This window comes from Brachionichthys hirsutus, chromosome 18 (genome assembly GCF_040956055.1).
Source record: "Brachionichthys hirsutus isolate HB-005 chromosome 18, CSIRO-AGI_Bhir_v1, whole genome shotgun sequence".
Lineage (NCBI taxonomy): Eukaryota > Metazoa > Chordata > Actinopteri > Lophiiformes > Brachionichthyidae > Brachionichthys > Brachionichthys hirsutus.
In genome coordinates this window covers 4,850,502-4,861,174 of record NC_090914.1, presented here as the reverse complement: position 1 = coordinate 4,861,174, position 10,673 = coordinate 4,850,502, and the positions used below count along the sequence as shown (strand labels likewise).

Genomic DNA, 10,673 nt, shown 5'->3' with positions numbered 1-10,673 from the left:
AAACTGGTAGGATCTTCTGAAATTGGAGCTGCTATAATTATTCCACTGCCAAAAGACTCTAAAGCATCTTTTAATTTTTTTCTTGATTGTGTTGGAGATTTGTGGAGCTATCAGCACAATTCACATTAGCTCCTACTTGCAGGGTGTATGTTATCTTGTCTTCACCTGGCTGACTTCATCTCAGAGGTCCCGGCCTGGACACCTTCGGGCCTGTTTGTCTCACTTTGCACATCAGCCGCACTTAGTGACGCCATTCAAATGGCACAAATCACTTCACATTCCTTTAGACTCGCAAGGTATTGACCGGGCGAGCCTCTAAGGTCAATCTTCACGAAGAGGCCTGTTATTGGTGAAACCTGCTGCGATGGACAGGAATCTATACTAATGTCTAAGAACATGTGACCACTGATTGTGCTGACAGTGTAGATTTATATATATGTAGTTTATTTTTTAACTAATTCATAACATCTGTAAAAAAATGTCATGGATAAATATAGAGGATGCGTAGCGTTTTACGTCCATTTTAGAAATACCATCTGCAATTGAGATTGTATTTTCACTCGGGAGAACACAATACACTACATATATGGGCTAATGGAAACTCTGAGCTCAGTGTGGTAAAAATGAGGTCACTTCTAATGTAAAGAAACCTATGACAGAGGCTGTCTGGGTTGTCTGGTGTCTTAGATTACAGCTCTTTCCGGCCCTGTAAAAGATCTCCATTAGCAGCCCGAGTTCTGTTTGCCTTTGATATCCTGACACAGGGTCTTAATGCAGTAAGTAGGTAAGTGAGCTGCAAACTAAAATATAGGAATTTTGTTTGTTGTTCTGTTTTACTGTGGAATTTAAATTCATTTTCTTCATGGGTAAGATTCCAGAATGACTTAGATGAACTTCTTCAAAATTGCAAAATTCCTAAGGTCTTCCTTTCACATGGACTGTGTCATTAAAGGTGTGAGTAAATGTCTGTGTAATGTGTATTCACGTTTGTGTGGATGTGCTGTTTAAGGGGGTTATATGTCATGTTGAGTTTCCCTCTAGTTGACTCCCCAGGATACTCCCTTTCTCTAAGGCTTCACTACACTCAACTAATTGATTCCAGTTGCTTGGCACGCCGTAGTTCACCTCCCTTTGCTTTACGCGGAAGAAGAGCTCAGTCAGGCGTGATATTAAGTCCAAATATCACCGAGAAAGAAAGTGAAAGTTCCACTGTCTATTTAACTGAACATAAGGACCAAAAAGCTGCAAGCAATACAAGATAAAAGTTTTTCCTGAAGTGTTTATTGATCACTTGACATTACAAACTACCTGGTAGGAGTACAAACAGCATTTTTTTGGCAGAAACTATAGGACAACGTTTATATAAAAGCTTCAATAATAATACAATAAAAAAGATGTATAAAAACCAAAATAACAAAGACATCCTCGTGTCAGTGTGCAAATAATTTTATACAAACAGAAACGCTTCCATACGAGGCTACGCTTCTAGATAAATTATTTAAATAGCAAATATATATAATATATATAAATATATATAATATATATAATATATATATATATATATATATTTATCTACACAATGAAATGACATCAACATAAAAGAAATACAATAATTTATCAAACAAATGCACAGGAAATACATATAGCACAAAATAGTCATGACATTTTAAAATCCTTTTCGTTCCTGTTTGGGCTTTTTTCACGAGCAAAAAATATCTTATATACAGTATATAAAAGATACGAACGTCTTGTTAAAAAAAAGCCAACCAATTTATACTCTGTTGCTGAGACAAGTGACTCTTGTGTATTGCTGGGCTCAATACAAAAACAATTCATGAGGTAATATTTGTACTTAAAGGGTTTCCTTTGATTGTTCCCTTCAGAATCGTACACAAAAGCGCACTCAGTCACACCAGTCATGCAAACTGTGAAGAAGTAGATTTGGAGATACTATTCGTATCTGTTAGTACTTTGGTCAAATGCAATGCATCAACTTGCCATATTAATTTCATTGAATGGAATATTTTGCAGAAAACACTTTAAAATGGCAAGGTTCAGAGATGAGCAAGTATTAAAGCCCCTATAACAGCTATACGTACAATGGTTTACAGGAAATAGGCTGGTCCTTTCTGTTTCTGTCCTGTGACACTGTCAGTAAAAAATTGAGAAATTAGCAAGATATTTGCTATTAATAAATACGTACTCCAGTTTTCAGTGCGGCTGCTTTAGGGCCCTGTGCTGTCCTGACTTGTGCTTTCTTCTAGTACTCTTTCCTGAGATAACAAATGTTTTTGGGCCAGCTCTAAGCCGTGGCTAAATACAGGACCTGGTACATGTAGGTCTGTATGGAAGTGGGGGCAATCAAACTTAAAAAAAAAAGAAAATTGACAGGGGTATCTTCATAGCTTTGATTGTTTGGGTCTCTTGCATGCACAAACACTCTAACACAACATTCACTCTGTTTGATAGTAACAGTCACTCCATACTGCCCATGGTCCCGCAACAGTTCCTTCAAGGGGTGCAATTAGCCCAACCTGCTTTCTACATACTAACACTATGATCTTTGAATCCACAGCAGATGTATGTAAATTCCACAAAAAAATGAAACAAAAACAAACAAACATTAAAACAAAGAATACTCTTCCTATTTATTCCTCATCCACAGAGGACTACCTCCAACCAACAACAGTCCAGGTGTGCAAAGCAAAAAATAAAAATAAAAATGAGCGCCGCTTCAATGCAGATCAGAGCAAAAAAAAAAAAAAAAAATGAGAGGGTCAATTTCTTCTGAGCTGCGCTCATAATTTGAGTTTGGTGCAGTGGTGCAGAATCATCATTGATCTTTCATTTTGCTTTAAGTCCTGAGGTCAATTTACCTCGCTTTAGCCCACTTGCTCATCATTCCTCCATTGTGCATTTCTCCAAAGAAAAAGTTAAAGAGCTTTCGATCCAGATCTCGAATTATGTATATATATATATTTATATATATATGCATATTTGAGTGACTGATTCTTTCTGGATGGCCTGGTGGTGGAATTATGTATCTAAAAGAAATGACAAAGAGAAGATGTTAACTATGAAGTCTAAGTTACCATGCATTAAAAGCTAAAACCATCACTGTTGTGCTTACCTCTGCATTCGTATTTGAGGTCTGAGAAGTACACCATCTCCTGAGAGAAGACGTATAATCCTAGTCGACCGCCAGCGTACGTCTTGTCATAGATGTTTCCAGAATCCGCCATGATTCTCTTTCCTTCATACATTATCACTCTGTATAAAAAAAGTGATCATTTGAGCAAGTGTCATTTATAGCAAATGTTTGGAATGTTTGGGCAGGATTCCTAAGTTTTTAACTCACCTAATAAGTCCACTCTTGGGTCTGTGGATCAGGTGCCATCTGTAGGCAGTGAAGTCTTTCCAGCCAATCTTCTTTGGGTCATGCCACAGGGTGCGCACCTGAAAAGGATAAATTGTAATGGCAGCATTGAGAAAAGATTCCACCATCGCGTTAAATAATGCATTGAGGTCTGATAGCGTCAATCTGCTCTCACCTGTCCTGCGGTGTCTCCAGTGTGCCAGAGGGCATTCCTCAGGTGCTCACCAGGCCCGGTGGTGGAGTTGACCACTTTGATTGAAAGGCCAGAGTAGCCTTGAGCTCTTGTGGGTGTGTGAGACCAGTAGGTCTGTGTGATCTGTTTCCACATCACTGTGTAAAAACGTGAGCTGGACTGGTAACCAAACACAAACCCAGCGTAGTCATCATCTCTGTCTGTGTTAATGAAGAAAGTTCCACTGAAGTCCACGGCGCTGAATTCATCGAAACCTGGATTAAGATGAAGAGATGATTTAGAAACCATTTGTTATTTAATTGTGTCTATGCATTTGTAATTACATGCCTATTCATTTATTACATACCAACAGCAATGCCTGGATCACAGTTGACAGTCTGCACCAACTCCTTGCCCTGATGCCGGACCACCCAGTTGGGGTCAATCTGGGATGTGCCTTTGGGATCCAGAGGAACCATTTGGAATCTGCGGAAGTCTGTTTCACTGATGGCAAAGTTCTCCGGGCACACGTCATCAACATCCAGAACACTGTCTTGGTCAAAATCGTCTTTGCACACATCACCCCGGCCATCACCTGAAGAAATCATACAGATAAGATGGTGAACAAATGTCACAGAATAAACCAAAACAATATCTATAGACAGTTTATGTTGCAAATGACACAGTATTAAGAGACGGACTCACCATCAGAGTCCACCTGGTCAGGGTTAAAGGCCAGTCTACAGTTATCCTTGTCATCAGGAATGCCGTCGTTGTCGTCATCGTGGTCACATGCGTCACCCTTGCCATCTTTGTCGTGGTCAGCCTGGTTGGCGTTGGGAATATAGGGGCAGTTGTCCAAGTTGTTCTGATGACCATCCTCATCAATGTCCTGGTTGTTGTCGCACTTGTCTCCTACGCGATCTGAGTCAGAGTCAATCTGTAGGAGAACAGGATTCCTTTATGATGAGATTTCCAAAAGACTCACATTCTCAAACTATAAGACCTTTGTCCTCAGTTCAAATGCCTTCACTGTTTTCTAGCTGGATATAAAAAGGAGAGGTGCTGCTGACGCCACAAATTAAATGTGGCCCCTTGTTTTCAGTCATGTGAGCAAGATCCCTTCTGAAACGCGTCCAGTGTCTTTGCACCTCAACATAATTCACAATTGTACCAAAGGTGGATGAACAGAGAGCAGAGGGATTATTGCAGTCTTCTCTCAAAGCTGCCACGTTCCTGTATTTCATTAGAGAAGCTGCAATTTGTAGTTTTGATCGGGCCTCTACAGGGTACCTAGATGTGATTTTACCTGATCAGGGTTGTGCTCCAGAGGACAGTTGTCACAATGGTCCCCCACTCCATCCCTGTCAGTATCTCTCTGGTCCACATTATAAACATACGGGCAATTGTCGTTCTCGTTCAGAATGCCTGTTGAATCGAAACACACAAATCACCATAACCCTCAGCACTATGCCAATGTTTTGTAGGCTTGAGGAAATATAAAATAAGTACTCACCATCGCCATCAATATCAACCGCGCAGGCATCACCCTCTCCATTGTTGTCAGTGTCAGCTTGGTCGGGGTTGGCCTCGTACACACAGTTGTCGCATCGATCACCAACATCATCTCTGTCGGCATCATACTGGGCAGGGTTGTAGAGTCTTGGGCAATTGTCCTACATTAATGGAATAGAATATCAAAATCAGCGTTATTAATGATGAAAATAGAACATTACTGAAAGGACGTGGATTCATGAGAATAAGACTGCTTTCTGAGGTTGGTTTTTTCTCTCTTTCTTTTTGCTGGAATGTGATATTCCGCTGCAAGCAGCGACCACAGCATTTTTCTTGCCCAACTTTCCAAATCCACACTAAGAACGACACCTGGTCCTCAGTTCTGACTTTATGCTGAGCTTATATTTCACTCGTCCTAGCGTGACTTTCTTTCCAGATTAACTGTTTCATGGAAGCTCCCAGACATAGACTTTACATTCCTACTGCCCGAAGTAAGGATGGCTGCTAGTGATTGCTATATGTGGTCTCCAGGGAAAACACAGTTTGCAGATAAAATGAGATGTTGTGATGACTCACTCTATCATCTGGGATCCCATCATTGTCATCGTCATGGTCACATTCATCACCAAAGCCGTCTTTGTCATGATCTTCCTGGCCAGAGTTGGGAAGTTGGGGGCAATTATCCTATAAAGGAGCAAAGTAGAGGTTAAAGAGGCAATTGCCACTGCAATAGAGTTCAAATGTCTGATCGCGTGGCTTCTGGGTACCTTTTTGCAGTGATAAGTGGCATTCTCCACACACACCAGGTCAGTGTTAGGCCAACCATCCAGGTCAGTATCTTCTCCGCAAATACGGCCATTCCCAGCATACCCTGGCTTGCACTCACAGCGGAACATAGAATCGGAGTAGACGCCCAAGTAGATGCAATTTGCATTTTTATGGCAGTCATGGTTACCATCCTTGCAAGGGTTACGTGGTTTGCAAACCTAAAAGAAATTTGAGATCATTAAAAAAAAAAAATGGAAGCACTGAACCTTTTAAACACAAGCACTGGATGTAAATAATGTCTCGAACCTGTTTTTTAGCCGTTGCCTGCTCCACCCCTCTTCCAAAGGGCTGAGAGCCAGAGAAACGTGCAGGGCAGGGCAAACAGTTGTAACCGGGATCAGTGTTCTGACAGCGATGGACTCCGTTAAATGTATGGCAGGCATCAGGGACCTCTTTACACTCGTCAATGTCTTTACAGGCGATGCCATTTCCAGTGTAGCCAAGTGGACACTTGCCACATTTGAAAGTGCCATCAGGAAAGCTGGTGCATTTTGCGCCGGTGAAGCAAGGGTTAGAGAGGCAACCATCTGTAGAGAAAATTATTTGATTCTGTTAAAGGGCTGTCTAGTGTTCTAAAAAATATATTTCTATATATTTTTTTTATTCTAAAATGCTTACCAATCGGGCAGTCCTGTTTGTTGCACACTTGTGACATAGCACCACCACCAACACAATCCTTTCCTCCATATTTAGGCATAGGGTCAGAACAGCGACGTTTACGGATCTGGATTCCACCTCCACAGCTGACAGTGCAGGTGTTCCACGGTGACCAAGGTCCCCAACCCCCATCGACTGCAGTTTAAAAATACAATTTAGTATGTTCCCCTGAATTCATCTCATTTCCAACCGCTTATTCCGTTATCGGGTCGCGGGCCAAGCTGGAGCCAATCCCAGCAGTCAATGGGCGAGAGGCAGGGGACACCCTGGACAAGCCGCCAGGTCATCGCAGGGCAACACAGAGACATACAACCAGCCACACACACACTCACACCTACGGACAATTTAGCGTAACCAATCAGCCTAGGCCGCATGTTTTTGGTGGAGGGAGGAAGCCGGAGAACCCGGTGAGAACCCACGCAGACACGGGGAGAACATGCAAACTCCTCACAGGATGGCCACAAGCCGGAGACGAACCTGCGACCATCTCGCTGTGAGGCAACAGTGCTTACCACTGCGCCACCGAGCCGCCCTCCCCTGAATTCATACTTTCTAAAATACTACATGCTACTGAAATTCAACTCACTTGGGCAAGGAGACTTTCTGCAGATTTCATTTTGACGTCCTTCTCCCTCGCAGTCCTTGCCACCCATCTGGGGTGTCGGGGAGTTACAGAGCCGTATGCGGGTGATTACGCCCTCTCCACAGGTGGCAGAGCACGAAGACCAGGGAGACCAGTGGCTCCATTTACCATCCTGTTTGACTGTGATGAACACAAAGAAAATTATAAAATCCTGCTTTCAAAATGAGCATTTTCATTGTCACAAAGACTGAAGGACTTACAGCGTTTGTCACATTCCTGAGGGTAGCAGTCGCGGGTCTGGACAGAGGTGCCCTCACAGTTGCTGTTGATGCGGTCACAGGAGCGTCCGCGCTGCTGGATGCCACGACCGCAAGTCACCGAACAAGGAGTCCAATCAGACCAGGGCGACCAATCAGCTGGAGGGCGATAAACATAAAGTTGGAGATTATTACTTGGTGTAAAAGATAAAAGGAATCTAATAAAGATTTAGAATCAGATCTTAAAATGATCTTACGTGTCCCACAGCGAGGGCAGCACTCTCCGTCAGGCACGGTGGCGTTAGCACATGGGATTAGCGGGCAGGAGATTTTGCGACAAACAGTAGCAGAGTTCTGGATAAAGGAGCAGTGTAATTATTATAAGAGACTGACTACTGGCATGGTTCCAAGGCAAAATGCTGTATTTTTCAATATAATGGTCTTTATCAGGAACTAGACACTCCTAAAGTGTTGATAAGAGTATACTCCTTACTAATACTCTTCCACCATCACCTAATTAACAACACAAAACATGGACAACCTTCACTAGGTGCTTCTCCTCGATAGTCATAATTACTGTGACTAAGAAGGGGGCAGACGGCCATGAATATTATCATTTCAATACAATAGGAAACATGACTTCTCTCCTCATCTTCTTGAACAGTCTGCTCATTCATAGATCTCTCAAGCATTCCAGGAGGTGTGACGACACTTGCCTTGCAGGTACACTCGGTGCAGTTATCCACAGTCCATTCCTGGTTATCCTTGTACATGATGCCATTGTGGATGCACACTCCACTGTATTTGATCACTTGGATTTTGAGTTCAGCGTTGTCCTGTTTCTGGATGCATAGAGAGAGAGAGAGAGAGAGAGAGACGGATCAGGGCGCTGTTCAGAATGAAGGATGGAAAACCTTCCTTTTGCCAGCGTTCCAATACAAATGAATCACTGGCTTCATAATTGCAGAATACATTGCTTGACTCTATTGACGCAGAGCGAATTCCGTCAAGGGGCAAACATATTTGTGCATTGACATGGTCTCATTAAAAAGTAATTTGCCATTTATTGCCATTACAGTGACAGAACGGCATTACTCTGGGAGCAGAGGGAATGATGGGCAAAAGGAGAAAAGAGCGGATGAAGCTAAAAGGCAGAGCCTTGACGGCCCTCGGAGCTTACCACTTTGCCGAGCTGAATCGACAGGTTTTTAACAAAAATATCGAGTCCCTTGAGTTCCTCATACATTTTGGCGAATTCCTTGCAAGAGAATCTGCAGACAGACTCTAGATCTGAATATAAGGGCGGAAAGTGCAATACATTAGTTCACCTTTTTAAAGTGTCCACCAGGCCAGGAGAACAAAAATATATTTGGTGAGGAGAGGCCTCACCTTTGTCAGTGTGTCCAGTGAAATCAGTCCTAATGGTGGGGCTGGAGCTATTTACTGGGTTGTTCAGAGTCATGAAGTCCGTCAAAGTAGCTGCAGATTGTAAGGAGGATAGACGAGTGATTCGTTTTTATTCATTAGAGCACAATGTACAGTTGGAATTCATTTAATAAAAAAAAAACTAATCAAAGTTGGCTCAATTTAGGGCAAATTATATATAATTTCTGTTTTTCTAACTTACCTCCACTCTCGCATCCCTTATTTCTCAGTATGACATCCAGAGTGGTCCCAAACATAAATCGCACATTCTGAAGCACTCCCTGATAGACAATAAAATCCAGTTATTATTATTATATATTCTGTATAATTGTCATCGTAGACCATAAAACATTATAGAACTTACCAAGAATCTGTCCTTCACAGCTCCCTTTCCAATCCTGAGTGTAGCAATGTCTGCCACATCCTGGGACAGCACTTTATGGATTGGCAAATCCATATCAGATACATCGATCTCCTCACAGCCAACAAAAAGCTGCACTCTGTCATCCTGAACAAACAGTGTGATGTTTTTCCAGTGGCCAGTGGCCAAATTTGCCTCGTCAATGGACACGACCTGCTGCTCATTCATGCTGGAGTAGACCACATCCAGAGTATTATCCCTCCCGTTGGAAATTATCTCAAAAATCGGTCCAGATCCATCATTTTTCTCAATGGTCAAAATGCTTCCTCTGGTTTTCCGGGACTGCTTCAAGCTGGCCAGGAGGAGGAAGCCCCGCTCGGCTTGGATGGAGTCGAGGAGGTCCTTGAAATGGCTGTCAGGGATTGGGGGGATCAGGTCAGCATTCAGGACCCTGTATGCAGGGATACGAGGATCTGCACCTTTGACCAACGTCACTCCATGGTGTCTCTTGTTTACTCGGATCAGATCAAATAGGTCATATACAGTGTGATCATCATGGCCGACTGTGGTCAAAGAAAAGAAAAGCATTGTTCAGTTTTATGCACTTATGATGAATGATAGAAAACCCATAAGTACATTTGACATGATTCACTATATTCACTCGTACTTAAACAGACTATGCAACATATTACAAGAGTGTCACTGTATTTAAAATAGAGTACTACAGAAATGCATGTGGACAACATCATTTCAATTAAAAAGTTATGGTTAAAATCATACTGTAAATTATGGCTATTAATTTGAATAGGACCGTTTTTTTGCAGGTTACCACACATTGCCCTTTCTTACCTGATATTCTAGTGCTGTCACAACTCCAAAGCATCAAAAGCAAAAAGATGCCACACAGCATCATCGCGTAATCTCAACAGATCCCTGTTTTAACCAAGAATAACAAACAAGCTGTCAAGGAACATATCAAGGTTGCATTTTACAACAAGTAAAAAAAAAAAGGGACTGAAGACTACAAACCTTTTAAAATAAAAATTCCTTATTCAAAATATTTCATTTGGTTTAAAAAAAAAAAGTAGGAGAGAGATAAAAGCAGTCCTTGATTCTCTGATTATTTGTCACGTTCCTCTTCCTTTAGAAGTTCCTCAGTTGTGAGGAGCTGGCTGCTGAAGTTTCTCTCCGGTGATGATAGGATTTATTCTACTGACTTATCCTACCGATACAAGTGCTATTTAAACAGTTTAGGAACATTCCTGAGGCCCAGCCTGGGCCAATGGGGTGTCTTCACGAGGGAGCGAGGGACGGACTTGTTGTCTTACCTCATAGCCAGTCAGAGTAATGTCCTCGACGCACACAGAGAGGAAAAACGCATTCCTGAGATGAGTTTCCATCACCGGACAAAAATTTCATATACGCACCCCAGCCAACGCTTTTCCGCTCAAATAAAAGTTTCGTTAATTATTTGTCAAATTGTTATAACATTATTGAAC

General features: G+C 42.1%; 1 protein-coding gene across 1 annotated transcript; it reads right to left on the bottom strand.

Moving 5' to 3' along the window:
• Positions 1-1,262: 1,262 nt before the first annotated feature.
• LOC137907630 (thrombospondin-1-like) lies at positions 1,263-10,263 on the bottom strand. Its single transcript, XM_068751983.1, has 22 exons — positions 10,204-10,263; positions 10,024-10,107; positions 9,178-9,737; positions 9,016-9,094; positions 8,778-8,867; positions 8,569-8,678; positions 8,105-8,230; positions 7,646-7,742; positions 7,392-7,547; positions 7,135-7,311; positions 6,510-6,683; positions 6,138-6,418; positions 5,831-6,049; positions 5,640-5,747; positions 5,065-5,224; positions 4,858-4,976; positions 4,254-4,488; positions 3,916-4,143; positions 3,552-3,823; positions 3,359-3,456; positions 3,131-3,270; positions 1,263-3,044 (listed from the first exon to the last, which is right to left on the bottom strand). The coding sequence occupies exons 2-22, from the start codon at positions 10,085-10,087 to the stop codon at positions 3,037-3,039; spliced, it is 3,501 nt and encodes a 1,166-aa protein (XP_068608084.1). The 5' UTR covers positions 10,088-10,107; positions 10,204-10,263; the 3' UTR covers positions 1,263-3,036.
• Between the last annotated feature and the right edge of the window lie 410 nt (positions 10,264-10,673).